This window comes from Oncorhynchus kisutch, linkage group LG17 (genome assembly GCF_002021735.2).
Source record: "Oncorhynchus kisutch isolate 150728-3 linkage group LG17, Okis_V2, whole genome shotgun sequence".
In the NCBI taxonomy this organism is placed as follows: Eukaryota; Metazoa; Chordata; class Actinopteri; order Salmoniformes; family Salmonidae; genus Oncorhynchus; species Oncorhynchus kisutch.
The window spans coordinates 21,700,696-21,718,587 of NC_034190.2; the positions used below are offsets into that span (position 1 = coordinate 21,700,696).

Below are 17,892 nucleotides of genomic sequence, written 5' to 3' on the forward strand. Positions count from 1 at the left end.
ATGTGTCATGAAGCTCTTCGGCACTTTTGTTCTCTCTCGTCAACTTTCTTTCTCTCTCTAAATTCTCCTCTTCTGAGAGCTTAAACAGTAGTCTCTCTCCTACTCCGGTGAGAGATCTTAAACAGTAGTGTCTCTTCTACTCCTATGAGGGATCTTAAACAGTAGTGTCTCTTCTACTCTTGTGAGTGTGCCTTGTTCCCCTCTTGTGCTTTCTTTCACTTTTATAATCTTCTCTTCAATCTTTCTCTTTCCCTCTCTCTCTCTCTCTCTCTCTCTCTCTCTCTCTCTCTCTCTCTCTCTCTTTCTGCTTGGCTGAGTGTAGAAGAAGGAGGAGAATGTCTAGAACACAGGTATTATTGACTCTTTCCTGTCGTGTGTGTGTGTGTGTGGTGTATGTTGCTCTGACTTCCATTTGACTCTCTCTCTCTCTCTCTCTCTCTCTCTCTCTCTCTCTCTCTCTCTCTCTCAGAGTTCAGGGCAGCAGATTCCTGTGGTGGTTGAAAGCTGCATTCGCTTCATAAATCTTCACGGTCTGCACCATGAGGGGATATTCCGTGTTCCAGGGTCCCAGAGAGAGGTCAACCACATCAGGGACGCTTTTGAGCGAGGTAGCCTGCACACACATAGGTGTTGTCTGAGAGAGGTACTGGGGAGTGTTGCATCATATGACCATGCAAAGATTATATTTGGGGGATGCAGTGTGTATGTGTGCATGGAAGCTGAGTTGTCAACAACATGTTTGTGTGTGTGTGTGTGTGTGTGTGTGTGCGTGTGTGTGTTTGTAGGAGAGGACCCTCTAGCAGACAGTGACTGTGACATTGATTCGGTGGCTGGTGTGTTGAAGCTGTACTTCAGAGGACTGGACCCACCGTTGTTCCCTGATGAATACTACACAGAACTATTGGACTGTGTCCGTAAGTCAAACACACACACACAATGCTACACACTACTGACACTACTGACTTGTGTCTGTAACTAAACACATGTACTGTATGATATCATGCCTCTCCCTCCCTCCCTATTTCTCCCTTCCTCCCTTTCTCTGTCTCTCTCTCTCTCTCTCTCTCTCTCTCCATCCCTCTCCCCCCCCCCCTCTCTCTCGCTCTCTCTCTGTCTCTCTCTCGCTCTCTCTCTTTCTCCATCCATCTTTTTTCCTCCCTCCCTCTCCCTCCCTCCCTCTCTCTCTCTCTGTCCGTCTGTCTCTCTCCCCCCCTCCCCTCTCTCTCTCTCTTTCTCTCTCTCTTTCTCCATCCCTCTTTCTCCCCCCCCCCTCTCTCTCTCTGTCGCTCTCTCTCTGTCTCTCTCTCGCTCTCTCTCTTTCTCCATCCCTCTTTTTCCCTCCCTCCCTCTCCCTCCCTCCCTCTCTCTCTCTCTGTCCGTCTGTCTCTCTCCCTCCCCTTCTCTCTCTCTCTCTCTCTCCTCTCTCTCTCTCTCTTTCTCTCTCTCTCTCTCTCAGAAAACGAGGGATTGGCAGAGAAAGCAGCTCAGATAAAGTCAGTTGTCTCCTCCTTCCCTCGACCTCTCCTTATCGTCATACGTTACCTCTTCGCTTTTCTCAACCAGTACGTTTCAGTTTGCACATTCATGTCCTGTGTGTGTCTTCACAGAGCCAACTCCCTTACACAGCTGTATAACTTGGCGGTGGGTGGGTGTGTGTGCGTATGGCTGTGTATGTGTCTGGTGTGTGTGTAGTGTGTCCCAGTACAGCGATGAGAACATGATGCAGCCCTATAACCTGGCTGTGTGTTTCGGGCCGAGCCTCCTGAGAGGGTCGGATTCTGGTGATGTTGTCGCTAGGCAACCACAGGTCAATGACCTTGTCAAGACCATGATCCTCCAGTATGATGTCATCTTCCCGTGCCAATCAGAGCTGCCCGGGCCCGTGTACGAGAAGCACATGACTCTGGAGCAGGAGTACTGGTAAGATAGAGAGAGATAGATAGATACTAACAGATACTGTACTATCCTGATTTATAAACCAGTTACCATAAAGCACAATCATTTTGTCACATTTAAACATCTCTTAAAGGTGCTGAATGGTCAATCTGACGTCTGCATTGGCTGTGCAGCATTTACAGTGATTCAGCCTCTGCAGAAGTCAGGGCATTCATACTTCTTGTGCTTCGTGGAGCAGCACAGAGCTGTTGTTAAGGAACTTGTCAAGGAAAGTAGCTTGTATTTATACAGGACCTCCCTTTCCCACCGACCGGCAACCAATCATGTCAATGTGAAGCTAAACGGAGCTTACGGAGCACTCTGCATTGTTACAAAATTTGGGAGGTGCACGGTGAGGCGGTACGGAGCTCAATTTGGCCTCTAATATGCCTCCGGATGCTCCGCAATTGCATCACATCCTCCATACGGAGCCTCCGACCACATCGGATCAAGCATAAATGGGCTTTTATGCAGTACTGACCATATTGTTTACTTGTGGAACAGAGAGAAAAAGACTGATGTCGTCTCTGTTTGTAGTGAACCAATCACAGAGGAGGGAGATGGGGAGACTGAACAATTCCACATTGAGGATGGTGAGCACGCACATACACACACACACACACACACACACACACTGTGGTAGATATTCTGATTTAACAAATGAGGAGAGCAAGAACCAATCACCAAATCTGGTTATACTAGTTAAAAAACCTTTATTGTACTTATTAATAAGGGAGCTGTCACAACATTGGATCAAGTGAGAGCTCAATGTTTCTGAGTTGGGGCTTGTCTTATACAGCCCAACCTTGCTACATTTCCTACAACCCACCACAACTGTATCAATGTGTCGAACCAACCCCTATCTACAAGATGTGTCCAAATATGCTGTACCCTGTGTTCTCTTGTTAGTACTAAGAACTGTTTGTTCTTAGAATAGAGGTTAAGGAGAGACTTTTGTTCAGAACAGAGATACCTCGTTCCGAACATGCAAGTTTCAGAGTATAGAGGGTGGGGGCAAGAACACAAGATGGTGGATTAGGCACAGAGTTAGGTGAAAACAGCAATTTACACAACCAGAATACAGGATTGTACATACCTATAATTTAAAGTAATGCTAATACAAATTCTTCACCCCCACAACACACAAACACATGCTCACACCACTCTCTTTCTTCAGAAATGTACAATAAAGTGTTGTATTTCTTGTAGAATGGGAGGCGGTGGCCATGTTTGATTACACCGCGCGGTCTGCTACTGAACTGTCCTTTAAGCAGGGGGATCCACTCCTTCTGCACAGCAAGGCCTCTTCTGATTGGTGGAGAGGGGAAGCGGGAGGAGTTAGGGGTCTCATACCGCATAAATACATCAGTGTGTTGGAAGGGTGAGTAAAATGTAAACAAGAGACTAGAGAAATACCTCTTCCCTCTCTTCTCCTACTTTTCCCTGTTCCCCCTCTTCTCCTACTTTTCCCTGTTCCCCCTCTCTTCTCCTACTTTTCCCTGTTCCCCTCTCTTCTCCTACTTTTCCCTGTTCCCCCTCTCTTCTCCTACTTTTCCCTGTTCCCTCTCTCTTCTACTACTTTTCTCTGTTCCCCTCTCTTCTCCTACTTTTCCCTTGTTCCCTCTCCTCTCCTACTTTTCCCTTGTTCCCTCTCCTCTCCTACTTTTCCCTGTTCCCCCTCTCTTCTCCCTACTTTTCCCTGTTCCCTCTCCCTTCTCCTACTTTTCTCTGTTCCTTCTCCTACTTTTCCCTGTTCCCCTCTCTTCTCCTACTTTTCCCTGTTCCCTCTCCCTTCTCCTACTTTTCTCTGTTCCCCCTCTCTTCTCCTACTTTTCCCTGTTCCCTCTCCCTTCTCCTACTTTTCCCTGTTCCCTCTCCTTTCTCCTACTTGTCCCTGTTCCCTCTCCCTTCTCCTACTTTTCCCTGTTCCCTCTCCCTTCTCCTACTTGTCCCTGTTCCCTCTCCCTTCTCCTACTTATCCCTGTTCCCTCTCCCTTCTCCTACTTTTCCCTGTTCCCCCTCTCTTCTCCTACTTTTCCCTGTTCCTTCTCCCTACTTCCTACTTTTCTCTGTTCCCCCTCTCTTCTCCTACTTTTCCCTGTTCCCTCTCCCTTCTCATACTTTTCCCTGTTCCCTCTCCCTTCTCCTACTTTTCCCTGTTCCCCCTCTCTTCTCCTACTTTTCCCTGTTCCTTCTCCATACTTCCTACTTTTCCCTGTTCCCCTCTCTTCTCCTACCTTTCCCTGTTCCCCCTCCCTTCTCCTACTTTTCTCTGTTCCCCCTTTTCTCCTACTTTTCACTGTTCCCCTCTCTTCTCCTACTTGTCCCTGTTCCCTCTCCCTTCTCCTACTTTTCTCTGTTCCCTCTCCCTTCTCCTACTTTTCCCTGTTCCCCTCTCTTCTCCTACTTTTCCCTGTTCCCTCTCCCTTCTCCTACTTTTCTCTGTTCCCTCTCCCTTCTCCTACTTTTCCCTGTTCCCCTCTCTTCTCCTACTTTTCCCTGTTCCCCTCTCTTCTCCTACTTTTCCCTGTTCCCTCTCCCTTCTCCTACTTTTCTCTGTTCCCCTCTCTGCTCCTACTTTTCCCTGTTCCCTTGCTCTTCTCCTACTTTTCCCTGTTGCCCCTCTCTTCTCCTACTTTTCCCTGTTGCCCCTCTCTTCTCCTACTTTTCCCTGTTCCCTCTCTCTTCTCCTACTTTTCCCTGTTCCCCCTCTCTTTACCTACTTTCCATGTTCCCTCTCTTCTCCTACTTCAGAGCGGAGCGAGGGAGGAGGGATGAGGTCAGTGGAGGAAGCACTGGAAACCTGGCTTCAGAAGAGCTTCAGACTGAGAACACGACCCGGTACACACACACACACACATAAACACATAGACATGCAAATGCTTGAGGGGGTCTACCTGTATATATCAAGAACTAGTAAAGCAAGGTCTCTGTGTGTGTGTGTGTTTGACAGGCTGCGGGTGAACAGTGACAGTGCTTCGTTGCCTGGACGGCAGAGGGCAGCGGAGGGCAGAGGCAGTCCCGTCCGAAAGAACCCCCAATCCCCTGTGACACGTCAAAACACAGGGTACAACATGCTACGCATGCACGTACACACACACATAAACACACACACACAAACAAACTAACACACTCACACACACCTGTAATGTACCAAAAACACTCCATCAGCAATCTTACTCCCTCCCTTTCTCTCCCCTCTGTCTTTCCCTCTCCCTCTCTTCTTTCTCCCCTCCTCCGCTCTCTCCTCTCTCACTCTCTCTCTTCTCTTCTCTTTTCTCTTCTCTTCTCTTCTCTTCTCTTCTCTTCTCTTCTCTTCTCTTCTCTTCTCTTCTCTTCTCTTCTCTTCTCTTCTCTTCTCTTCTCTTCTCTTCTCTTCTCTTCTCTTCTCTTCTCTTCTCTCTCTCTCTCTCTCTCTCTCTCTCTTTCTCTCTCTCGCTTCTCTCTCTCGCTTCTCTGTCTCTCTTCTCTCTCTCTCTCTCTCTCTCTCTCTCTCTCTTAGGAATCAGGAGCGTAGGCACACCTTGGACAGTGTGAGGCAGAGGGCAGGAGCCATAGAGAGACAGACAGATGGAGGATCTATTGAAAGACCGGTGGGTGGAGATTAAGTCATTTTTGGAGACTGCTGAAATTAAATACATTGAAAGGAATTTAGTGCAAATAGTCAATTTGAAGCATTGCAGATGTTTAATTTTGAGGTAAATGTGGCTGGATACTGTACGTGTAAGACACTGAAACGTCTCTTCCTTCCTCGCTCTCTCCCTCCCCCTCGCTCTCTCTTTCAGGACATCAGTAAACAGATGAACTCTGTATTCAAGGAGCTTCTCTCTCGCCAGCCATCCCTACATCCTGCTGCAACCCAGGCACCTCCCTCCTCTTCTTCCTCCCACTCCTCCCTCCCTTCCTCCTCCTCTTCCTCTTCATCCCTCTCCTCCTCTCTCCCAGGAGGCAGGAAGGTGGGGTTCAGCCTCAGGGGGCGGGCTCTCTTCAGACCAGCGGACCAATAGGAGGACTGAAGCAGAATTATGATAATGATAATAATGATGATTTATTTTTCTGACACGTTTGTGTGTGATATGATATTAGTGTGTGATGATGTTTGTGTGTGATATTGCTAGTCTTTTACACCTGTCTCAGTGCTGTCTATCGTTCTCTATTAGAACAAGGATGGGTTTGGTTTCCAATAACTCAGGGCTGGGGTAACTTACCTATTTCTGTGGTAAATTGTTTTTAAACTTGATAAACACTCATTTAAACCACTTAGTAAGAGTATAACAACTTACTTCTTAATTATAATACTGAAAACTGGGTCCAATAGCATATCCAAGATGGCCTCCACACCAGATCCTGGGATGCTGGTTAAACTGTGAAAATGATTCTTTCCACCACTCTAGTAATTCTAACTCTATGGTCTGAGGGGCTTTGTTCACTCTAGTCATTATATTTCTATGGATGCAACCCTCCTCCCTCTTCCCTGGACCACTGTTGATGATGTCACTGGAATAGCTGTATTAAAATACTTCTGTGGTAAAAGGAATAAATAATAAATATTAGATTCTGATTGGCTGGTCTGTTGTTATCGGTTGTCATACATCACAACGTAAAAGTCAGTTGAAAGTTATTTATTGTTAGTGCAGTACAAAGGGGAAGCGTGTGTAATACACACATTGTCAGAAAAAAACATGTATTGAAACTATTAGAGTTATCTGTTATGCTAGATAATTTACTGAACTAAATACTACAACCTAAATGGTAAAGTTGTTGATGACTATTTTATTGGAATGGAACTGAACATCAGTGTATGACAATTGGTGAGTTCCAGATACACAATCCTGAACAGGGTCTGTGCAGAATACCAGATCTTTTCAATTCCTGGAGAAGCGTTTAAAGTTTCAGGAACCCCATCATTCAGGAGGAAGGGTTGAGGGGTGGGACACTGCGTGCTGGGACTGGGACTGGGTGGGTATTCGGCTGGGAATGGGTGGGTGTTGGGAGGGAGGGAGGCAGGGTGGGTGGGTGGAGGGGTGGAGGCTGGGTGGAGTGGGAGGGCAGATTGAGAGTTCTGCCAGGTGGGTGGCAGCTGGGTTTGGATGTTGCTGTGGATAGGATGGAGGGTGGGGAAATTGGGTGGGGCGGTTGAGAGGTGCTACTGCCGGGGGGCTGGGGAGCAGTTGATGGGTCCTGCTGGGGGGTGGAGTGAAGAGATGGGGCTGGCTGGGTGGTGGAGTGAGGAGATGGGGCTGGCTGGGTGCTGGAGTGAGGAGATGGGGCTGGCTGGGTGGTGGAGTGAGGAGATGGGGCTGGCTGGGTGCTGGAGTGAGGAGATGGGGCTGGCTGGGTGGTGGAGTGAGGAGATGGGGCTGGCTGGGTGGTGGAGTGAGGAGATGGGGCTGGCTGGGTGGTGGAGTGAAGAGATGGGGCTGGCTGGGTGGTGGAGTGAGGAGATGGGGCTGGCTGGGTGCTGGAGTGAGGAGATGGGGCTGGCTGGGTGCTGGAGTGAGGAGATGGGGCTGGCTGGGTGGTGGAGTGAGGAGATGGGTCTGGCTGGGTGCTGGAGTGAGGAGATGGGTCTGGCTGGGTGCTGGAGTGAGGAGATGAGGCTGGCTGGGTGGGTGGGTGGTGCGCTGGGGGGATTGGGTGTGGTGGTCGCTGTTGGTCTGGGGTTGGTACTGGTCTGTGGTGTTCTGTAGCGGTCTGTGCTGGTCGGGACTGGTCTGTGGTTGGACTCTGTACTGGTCTGTAGTGTTCTGTGCTGGTCTTTGCTGGGCTCTGCTGGTTTGCACTGATCGGTTCATGTCGGTGTTGGCCTTTGCTCGGCTGTGCTGGGCTCTGCTGGTCAGTACTGATCTGTGTTGGTCTGTACTGGTCAGTAGTGGTCTGTGTTGGTCTGTACTGGTCAGTAGTGGTCTGTGTTGGTCTGTACTGGTCAGTAGTGGTCTGTGTTGGTCTGTACTGGTCAGTACTGATCTGTGTTGGTCTGTACTGGTCAGTACTGATCTGTGTTGGTCTGTACTGGTCAGTAGTGGTCTGTGTTGGTCTGTACTGGTCAGTAGTGGTCTGAATCCAGGGGTGCATAAGAGTCTGAGCTGCCGTCAGTCTTTCTGTTGGATCCACCTGCAGCAAGGCTCTCACCAGGCCTCGCGCTCCTACACACACACACACACACAGGGTACAATATGTGTGAGCATGTGTGTGTATACATGTATGTCTACAAGTGTGTGTGTGTGTGTGTGTGTCTGTTTATGTATGTGTGTGTGTGTGCTCGCGTGCATGTGTATGTGTGTTTGTATGGGTGTATGTGCCTGCTTATGTCTATAACCATGTGTGTGTCTCACCGTCTGAGATGTCATCCCAGTAAGGTGACAGGAAGGTGAGGTGAGCCTCTCTGATCATCTGGAACAGCTCCCCTTGGTCTCGGTCTCTGCTCCGGAACGGAGGGAACCCACAAAGAAGGACGTACAGTATCACTCCCAATGCCCACAGGTCTACTGGCAGACCATACCCTGTAGAGGGAGGAGAGACAGAGGTAGAGGTAAGTGATTGATAGAGTGACAGTGGCGTGTATTCATGGGTGCTAAGGGAAGCCAGGCTTCCCCAAAAATGTTTTTTTTTTTAAAGAGAAAACCCCCCCATATAAAACAGTTAATCCTTCTCCTGTCTGTGTTTCATAATTTTTCTTCAATTCACAAGAGGCTGAACATATCTCACCGGAGAAAGTATCTGAACGAGCGAAACAGCGCCCCTCTGTCTCAGTATGTGTAGCCAAAGCCCATCTATCTGATACTGTCTGGTCAGAAAGAGTATAACATTGTTGCCACCCCTAGCATTGAAAGGAAGGGAAGCCAGAGAGCGTTTGGCCTCCTTTGATAAAAAAAATAAAAAAAAAATAACAGCCAATCGGTGTTGCGCTAAACTGAGTGATCTCAACTGTGAATGGTCCTGGAGCACCAAAACAAAGTGTCAAGGGAAGCCAGTTTGGATTTGGCTTCACACAAATCACATCACATCAAAAGCAGAACTCATTTACAGAAACAAATGTAATTGTTGCTTCTCATTGTCTTCTGGTGGCTAGCTAGCTAAAATCGTCCCTTTCCTAAACTAGCCACGGAAGGAGATAGGGATTTAGATTTGTGGTTTTACTTCATTCTGATCCAACCATTAATTCATACATTGTGCCCCTGGCCTGAGAGGATGGAAGTTCAATATGTAGCTATATGTAGAAGGCTGATGTTAACTAGCTAGCCTGGCGCATCATTGCCCATGAAAAGAAGTTAGGCTAGCGAGCAAGCATTTTAGCCAGGTAGCCTAGGATAACAAAAACTAAAAGAGTGTACTGTATGACAGTCATAGACCGTTTCCGCAACATGAAAGAGAGGAGGATGTCATTGGTGTTTCTCTACCAGTCGGGTGAGTCGACATGTTTTTCTACTTGCACACACACACACACACACACACACACACACACACACACACACACACACACACACACACACACACACACACACACACACACACACACACACACACACACAAATCAATACCATGGACAGCCACATCGTATTTAGCTGGACTACATTGTTTTTGGTATCTTTTAGTTGTCACTGTATGCAACTATGCAGAGGTGATATGATGATGTTGAAATGTTGAAATTGAAATGGTGCTGGAATAGTGGAGGCAGCTCCTGTTTTCTTTGCGAGTTGCGGCAACTCTCTGTGGTTCTAAATCATTAGTTGTTTAGTGGTCTGAAAATGTTGTAAACATTGAGCTACATGCACACAATAGTGTGATTATTGTGGACAAGTTAATATAATAGTTTGTTTAAAACGTTTACATACTTTGCAAGAAAAGCGATTTCTCTAATATTCCTGTTTACATGGACACATCTGAAATCAGGCTACTGATGGGATTTTTGATAAATGCAGAAAATCGCCAATCAAAATAAACGTTCTACCACAGTGACCATGTTATTTTTGCGAAGACTATTCGATTCTTAGTCCGGATATATAAAGTTTGTATGTGAAAGCTATTTATAAGATGCATACTTTCAGTTTTTCCAAACTCACTTCACTCATCCATTTTAGGGAAACTTGCGCTACCATTTGCTGGGAAATGTGCAGATCAAAAACACCACTGGGATGCCGATTAAGCTGTTTACGTGTCCTAATAATTCAAAAGATTGCACACAAAACCAGGTGTTTTAATTGGTACACGCTTACTTCGATTATGACCTTACGCTGATTAAGATAAGCAGAGTAAGGTGTTTACATGACTAATGCCATACTCTGCCTTTTGCCATAATAAATTTAATATTGAATTATTAGTGTGCATGTTAACGTACTCATTAACTTGCTTGACCAGACTGTAGGTCATGTTACTGTGTGTTACATGCAAAATGGTGGGGTTGTGGACTTCACCAGGCAGATGTTGCTCTCCGGTTTTGTGATGAAACAGAGGTGTGCTTGAATTTATTCTGCCACTGTGTCTTCTTATTGTCTCAGTCTTAGGCCTATATATCACGGTGGCAAGGCATATGAATTAATAGGTTATAGAGCAAACATCGCAATTGTCACAACACAGGCACAGCTACTGTAGAGTGATAGATGAAGGTAGAAATAAAGTGATGGACATGGTCACCTGTCTCTGAGAGGATCTCCGGGGCGACATAGGTGGGAGTTCCACACACAGTGAAGATGGGTTCTGTTACAACCATGGCCAGACCAAAATCACCCAGCTTCAACCTACTGACTCCATCACTACTGCATTCCACCTAGAAGAGAGAGGGAGGGGCAGGGAGAGAGAGGGGGGGGGAGAGAGCAGCAGGGAGAGAGTGGGTTACAGAGAGAGATGCTTGGAATGCTTGTATTCACACACACACACGCACCTGCATAGACACACAGACACACACACATACCCTCTCCCTCACCAGTAGGTTTTCAGGTTTCAGATCTCTATGTACTATGGTCTTGCTGTGGATGTATCTCAGAGCCTCGCTGACATCACACACCATCAGCCCTGCCTCCTCTTCTGGAAACTTCCCACAGACCGCGATTGCCTCAAACAGGTCGCCCCCGGCAACCATTTCCATGACGAGATAGGAGTGTGTGTGTGTGTGGTGGTGTGTGAAGAGGCGAACCACGCGGGGGTGTGACAGGCTACCCAGAAGGCTCAGCTCATTCTGCATCATGTGCTCTCGGCCAATGAGCTTTGAGTGCTCCACAATCTTCACAGCGAAGGCTTCCCCATTGTCACGCCGATGACACTCGTGCACAACAGCAAAGTTCCCGTCTCCGACCATGCGGCCAATGTCATAGCAACGCTCAATGTCTGACAGGGTGACATCACTACCATCAGATGGGAGGTCAAATATCACTTCCTGTTTAGTCCTCGCCTCTTCCTGTTTAGACTCTGAGGATGAAGGTTCTGATTGGCTGAGGGACTCCTCATCAAGCCTGCAGATTGGTCCAGTGTGGAGTGGGGTGGGACCGACGTGAGGTTTCTCTACTTCCTGGTCGTTTGGTCCGTTTCCTGTTTGCTTCCTGGTTACGGGAGGAAGTGGAGCCCTCCCTGCTCTCGGATTGGGTCCTTCAGAAGGCTTACAGTTCCTGCAGAGTGGAGTAGGGGGCGTGTCTAGCTCCTCTCCTAGCTCCTCCTCCTGGGTGGGGGGACCTATCGGTGAGGAGAGAATCTCTTTGGCTGCAACTTTCACTTTGACCCTCTGAAGGTGATTGGGGGGGTGAGAGGGGTGTGTGGTGTGTTGGTTAGAATGCGTGTTAGGGTGTCTATGTGTGTGCGCATCCGTGTCGAGGTGTGTGTGAATAGGGTGTATGGGCTGTCTAGTTGGGTGTTTGTTTTTGTGTGTGGAGTGCCTCTTTGGGTATGTATTGTGGTGTGTCAGTGTTATGCGGTGTGTATTTGGTTGTGTCAGTGTGTCTTGGTGCGTATGTGTGTGTGTGTCCAGGTTGCATCCCTGTGTGTATGTAACACTGTATGTCTGTGTGTTCGTGTCGAGGCTTGTGTGTGTATCCTTGTCAGGGTGTGTGTGTATGTCTGTCCCCTCGCTATATCCGCTGTCGGCCTTGGCAGCTTTATCAGGTGAAGGTTGTAACCTCCTCTCCCAGGCCCGGAGTGCGTCGTTGCGGTAGCAGGTATGTTGTGGAAACAGCTCCTCCAGGGCCTCCTCGACACTCTGGAGCTCTGGACGAGACTTTCCCAATGCCAGGAACGCTGCTTCGCCACGGAAGAAATCACACACACCTCGCACCTGGAGGGTTAGACACAAACACCTGGAATTAGAGGTGTGTTGTTGTTGTTGTTGTTGTTGTGTGTGTGTGTGTGTGTGTGTGTGTGTGGTTACCTCTCGTGCGTGTGGTGTGTAGAGGCGTGTGACTCTGGCCCTGTGCCAGCGAGGGAACCCCAGCGCCTCGGAGACGTCCAATAGAAGCTGCTCGTACGAGACCACGCTCCTACGATTCAACAGCAATGTCACCTGACCAGGCATAAAGATGATGTCATCAAGAAACCAGAAAGAACTGTGGGAGCCAAGCCAACCATATCATTATAATTGAATAAAATGTAATTGAAGCCAACTTCTTCCATTATGAATCATGTGTGTCAGTGCAGGAATGGAACAAAATCCTGCAGATCCAGTAGCTCTCCAGAAAGAGGGTTGGTTACTTCTTTGTAATCATTAATCATTTCATTCTGGACCGTTACCTTCCTGAGGGTGCTGTGACCGCATGGTCGGACCACAGTAACCAAGCGTGGTCGCTCGGCACTCTGCTCAGCATGACGAGTGTGGAAGACTGGAAAAGGACTAGGGAGATGTGTCCTAGTGGCTGGAGGGAGGGGTTCAAGGTGGGGGAGGGGGAGAGAGGGCCAGGCCTGAGGGTGAGGAATACCCCCCATACGTTTAGAGAGGGAGGAATCTGAGAGAGATGGGGGAAGAGAGGATGGTGGGGAGGCAGGGAGAGAGAGAAATGAAAGATGTGGGGAAAGGGGTGAGAAAGAGAGGGTGCCGGAAAAGGGGGTAGAGGGTTGAGAGAGAGAGAGATGAAAGAATCAACGGGTTAGTTAGATAAGTTAGTTGAGACGATTTCTTTCCACTTTCTAAATTTGTCATCATCAACTGTCTGTATAGGTTAACTGGGTTATTGCTTTTCCTTAGATAAACAAGGAGGTAACATGATGCGTGGTCCTCATTGTGTATGTGTGTGTGTGTGTGTGTGTGTGTGTGTGTGTGTCTTAAGGAAGCGTTAATAATTTAGGCAGGAGAGCGGGGGCGCTCAAAGAATCTCATGCAGTCCATGGAAAAGACTCAAATCTGATCAGCCGGATTTGTTTACACACACACACACACACACACACACACACACACACACACACACACACACACACACACACACACACACACAAGCCATAACAACAAAAGCGTGGCCTAGTTCTTTCCTGAAGCTGCATGATTAATTAAGCATTAGACACAGTGTCAAAGTTGAAGATGTTTCACTTTCAGACACACACCTGTGTTGTCCATGGAGTTGGAGAGGAGGTATGGGATCCCTCCCTGACACACACCCCATCCAGTATGTGCCATGAACCTATTTTACCCCTTTAACAAGGCTATCCCAAAAATTCACCATCTCCCACCAAGCTACAAAACACTTGTTCTGTCAGCTTTTCACTGAGGCAGATCCTAACCTCCTATTAACAAACACCTGATAAAAATAACTCTAACACAACAATAAGAACAAGGCCAAAGCGCTGAGGTTTATGCACAGATGGAGCCACAACGGCGACCAGAATACAAGATACAGTTGTATCTGTATTTTGCTCATTCTTCATTCCTCACAAATTGCTACTTTTTTTTTACATAAAAATAATCTAGATCTTTTTCTAAAATAAGAAATAAGAATTAAAGACTAAAAATTTGAAATAAAGACTAAGCAATATATATATATTTGAGAGAAATTATACTTTTTACTTTTAAAGCATGAAGATTTTTTTCACCTCTTGACTGACATGCCGCTCTCCATCTCGTGCCTGGCGCGGCGTAACCGCATCCGAACCGTTGTTTCCACACGGGCGTCATAGCCTACCTGTTCACTTCTAGCACAATCATTCGGAGTTTCAGTTGGACATTTCTTTACCGGCAGCGGTGGTCATTATTTCAATGTAATATCGTCTTCCTTTTCCGTTTTTGGAAGAGAGATGAGGGATAGGGCTACAGTAGTTGACTGGATTCGCGCGTTGAGCCGCTTTGACCAGAACATAGGAGGAACACCAGGGTTGCTACGGGTGCGCGTGGGAGGAGTCCAGTTGTGCAATTTAAAACGCTCTCTCGAAAGTTATAAGAAAGGGAAGGCGGGCAGGGACAACCGAAACCTGTGCGTCGAATGGGATGTTAGCGTACATAACAGCAACACTGCCGCCAAACCGGGACGGTAACAATAACAAGGGGAGTCCAGGTGATCATTGCCGGAATAACGGGAGAGATGCGTCACCGCTCTGGCACAGCTCGAGCCCGTTTCCAAACAGCCCGGGTGCCTCCCCCCCACACACACGCACACACGACACACACACACAATCACACACACGCACACAATCACAGACACACACACACACACAATCACAGTAGGCTATGCGATTGACAACAAAAACAACTTTTCCCCTTGGCTTTGTGCAGGGCAACTTCAGTACTTCATTACCAATCTACTACACTTTTTAATATATCCCTTTTCCTGCAGTGGGCTAAATCAGGGTCACACTGAGTGTTTCTTGGTAGTCTTAAACAAATCTACTTTGAAACAACAGTATACACTTCACACACATGGTTATGGGGTTAAACAAAAGAAGACAACTATACCATGTCAGATATGTATTATATTTTGAGTTTGCATCCCAATATTACAGTTTATATACATCACAGAAGACTGAAATATAACAAAACCGTTTGAAATAGAAACACTGGATTTTCAGCAGCTTTAAAAAAAAAAAAATGTATTCGTTTTTTTTCAATTGCTAACATGCATTGGTCAAAACTGAAGTCACATTGCTAACATGCATTGGTCAAAACTGAAGTCACATTGCTAACATGCATTGGTCAAAACTGACGTCACATTGCTAACATGCATTGGTCAAAACTGACGTCACATTGCTAACATGCATTGGTCAAAACTGAAGTCACATTGCTAACATGCATTGGTCAAAACTGAAGTCACATTGCTAACATGCATTGGTCAAAACTGACGTCACATTGCTAACATGCATTGGTCAAAACTGACGTCACATTGCTAACATGCATTGGTCAAAACTGAAGTCACATTGCTAACATGCATTGGTCAAAACTGACGTCACATTGCTAACATGCATTGGTCAAAACTGAAGTCACATTGCTAACATGCATTGGTCAAAACTGACGTCACATTGCTAACATGCATTGGTCAAAACTGAAGTCACATTGCTAACATGCATTGGTCAAAACTGAAGTCACATTGCTAACATGCATTGGTCAAAACTGAAGTCACATTGCTAACATGCATTGGTCAAAACTGACGTCACATTGCTAACATGCATTGGTCAAAACTGACGTCACATTGCTAACATGCATTGGTCAAAACTGAAGTCACATTGCTAACATGCATTGGTCAAAACTGAAGTCACATTGCTAACATGCATTGGTCAAAACTGACGTCACATTGCTAACATGCATTGGTCAAAACTGAAGTCACATTGCTAACATGCATTGGTCAAAACTGAAGTCACATTGCTAACATGCATTGGTCAAAACTGAAGTCACATTGCTAACATGCATTGGTCAAAACTGAAGTCACATTGCTAACATGCATTGGTCAAAACTGAAGTCACATTGCTAACATGCATTGGTCAAAACTGAAGTCACATTGCTAACATGCATTGGTCAAAACTGAAGTCACATTGCTAACATGCATTGGTCAAAACTGAAGTCACATTGCTAACATGCATTGGTCAAAACTGAAGTCACATTGCTAACATGCATTGGTCAAAACTGACGTCACATTGCTAACATGCATTGGTCAAAACTGACGTCACATTGCTAACATGCATTGGTCAAAACTGACGTCACATTGCTAACATGCATTGGTCAAAACTGAAGTCACATTGCTAACATGCATTGGTCAAAACTGACGTCACATTGCTAACATGCATTGGTCAAAACTGACGTCACATTGCTAACATGCATTGGTCAAAACTGACGTCACATTGCTAACATGCATTGGTCAAAACTGAAGTCACATTGCTAACATGCATTGGTCAAAACTGACGTCACATTGCTAACATGCATTGGTCAAAACTGACGTCACATTGCTAACATGCATTGGTCAAAACTGACGTCACATTGCTAACATGCATTGGTCAAAACTGAAGTCACATTGCTAACATGCATTGGTCAAAACTGACGTCACATTGCTAACATGCATTGGTCAAAACTGACGTCACATTGCTAACATGCATTGGTCAAAACTGACGTCACATTGCTAACATGCATTGGTCAAAACTGAAGTCACATTGCTAACATGCATTGGTCAAAACTGACGTCACATTGCTAACATGCATTGGTCAAAACTGACGTCACATTGCTAACATGCATTGGTCAAAACTGAAGTCACATTGCTAACATGCATTGGTCAAAACTGACGTCACATTGCTAACATGCATTGGTCAAAACTGACGTCACATTGCTAACATGCATTGGTCAAAACTGAAGTCACATTGCTAACATGCATTGGTCAAAACTGAAGTCACATTGCTAACATGCATTGGTCAAAACTGAAGTCACATTGCTAACATGCATTGGTCAAAACTGAAGTCACATTGCTAACATGCATTGGTCAAAACTGAAGTCACATTGCTAACATGCATTGGTCAAAACTGAAGTCACATTGCTAACATGCATTGGTCAAAACTGAAGTCACATTGCTAACATGCATTGGTCAAAACTGAAGTCACATTGCTAACATGCATTGGTCAAAACTGAAGTCACATTGCTAACATGCATTGGTCAAAACTGAAGTCACATTGCTAACATGCATTGGTCAAAACTGACGTCACATTGCTAACATGCATTGGTCAAAACTGAAGTCACATTGCTAACATGCATTGGTCAAAACTGAAGTCACATTGCTAACATGCATTGGTCAAAACTGAAGTCACATTGTCAAAACACTTCACACAGTCAGCGAAACAGAAGTGTATGTGGAACAAACTGTGAATCATTTTTCATTGCTTTCACAGAAAATGCATTCAATAACCACATTCTACGAAATCCATGAACTCTTTTCCCATTCATACTCCTGCACCTGCAAAACTATATATTTCCAGCATGTTTTCAGATGCAACACACTGTTTAAAAACACATTCAAAACAGAATGAAATCGATAGCACTAATTTCTCAATACTTATGTCACTTTTTCAAAACTCTTCACACAGTGAGCACAACAGCAGTCTATCTGGGCTAAACTGTGAATCATTTTTCATTGCTTTGGCACAAAATGCATTCAATGACAACATCTTTCAAATTTCATGAATTATTTTCTCACTCAGACACAACCACCACCAAAACTCTATGTACCTACAGGCCAATTTGCACATGTTTACATACTCTTTTCAAAACTGTTAAACGTCAGTTCAAAACCTAAAATAACACAAAATTGAATAAGACAGCAATTTGCTACATTTCTACAGTAATACTGTATTAAAATATATACCACATCTAAAAAATGAAATACTATCAAAACAATTAGACCAACCACAGCTGATTCCCATTGTAGCTGAACACCTACCCAGGTGTTAGTCTTTCAATTTCATTACCATCTATACCAAAGGGGACATCTTAGGAATAATGTGGTACTGTAATGTAAACATGGACCCAGAAAGAGATAGAGAAGTGGCTGACAGAGGAAGAAGAGTGGCTGGGAGAGGAAG

At 45.9% G+C, this 17,892-nt stretch overlaps 2 protein-coding genes across 8 annotated transcripts in view; one reads left to right on the plus strand and one right to left on the minus strand.

The window, feature by feature from the left end:
• Nucleotides 1-6,496, plus strand: part of arhgap4b (Rho GTPase activating protein 4b) — a 36,204-nt gene extending 29,708 nt beyond the window's left edge. For 2 of the 7 annotated variants that reach the window (XM_031793252.1, XM_031793253.1), the window contains exons 13-23: nucleotides 323-350; nucleotides 470-608; nucleotides 786-914; nucleotides 1,457-1,562; nucleotides 1,693-1,920; nucleotides 2,473-2,528; nucleotides 3,145-3,316; nucleotides 4,690-4,776; nucleotides 4,889-5,002; nucleotides 5,438-5,528; nucleotides 5,721-6,496. In XM_031793252.1, coding sequence (XP_031649112.1) covers nucleotides 323-350; nucleotides 470-608; nucleotides 786-914; nucleotides 1,457-1,562; nucleotides 1,693-1,920; nucleotides 2,473-2,528; nucleotides 3,145-3,316; nucleotides 4,690-4,776; nucleotides 4,889-5,002; nucleotides 5,438-5,528; nucleotides 5,721-5,942 — 1,372 coding nt within the window. In that variant the 3' untranslated portion in view covers nucleotides 5,943-6,496. The remainder of the gene's footprint in view (nucleotides 1-322; nucleotides 351-469; nucleotides 609-785; nucleotides 915-1,456; nucleotides 1,563-1,692; nucleotides 1,921-2,472; nucleotides 2,529-3,144; nucleotides 3,317-4,689; nucleotides 4,777-4,888; nucleotides 5,003-5,437; nucleotides 5,529-5,720) is intronic. The other 5 variants (XM_031793255.1, XM_031793256.1, XM_031793249.1 and 2 more) reach the window with 3 other exon arrangements.
• Nucleotides 6,497-6,542: 46 nt separating this feature from the next.
• Nucleotides 6,543-14,459, minus strand: dclk3 (doublecortin-like kinase 3). The gene is made up of 7 exons (XM_031793248.1): nucleotides 13,939-14,459; nucleotides 12,649-12,860; nucleotides 12,290-12,421; nucleotides 10,859-12,196; nucleotides 10,570-10,702; nucleotides 8,271-8,438; nucleotides 6,543-8,081 (listed from the first exon to the last, which is right to left on the minus strand). The coding sequence occupies exons 1-7, from the start codon at nucleotides 14,018-14,020 to the stop codon at nucleotides 6,844-6,846; spliced, it is 3,303 nt and encodes a 1,100-aa protein (XP_031649108.1). The 5' UTR covers nucleotides 14,021-14,459; the 3' UTR covers nucleotides 6,543-6,843.
• Between the last annotated feature and the right edge of the window lie 3,433 nt (nucleotides 14,460-17,892).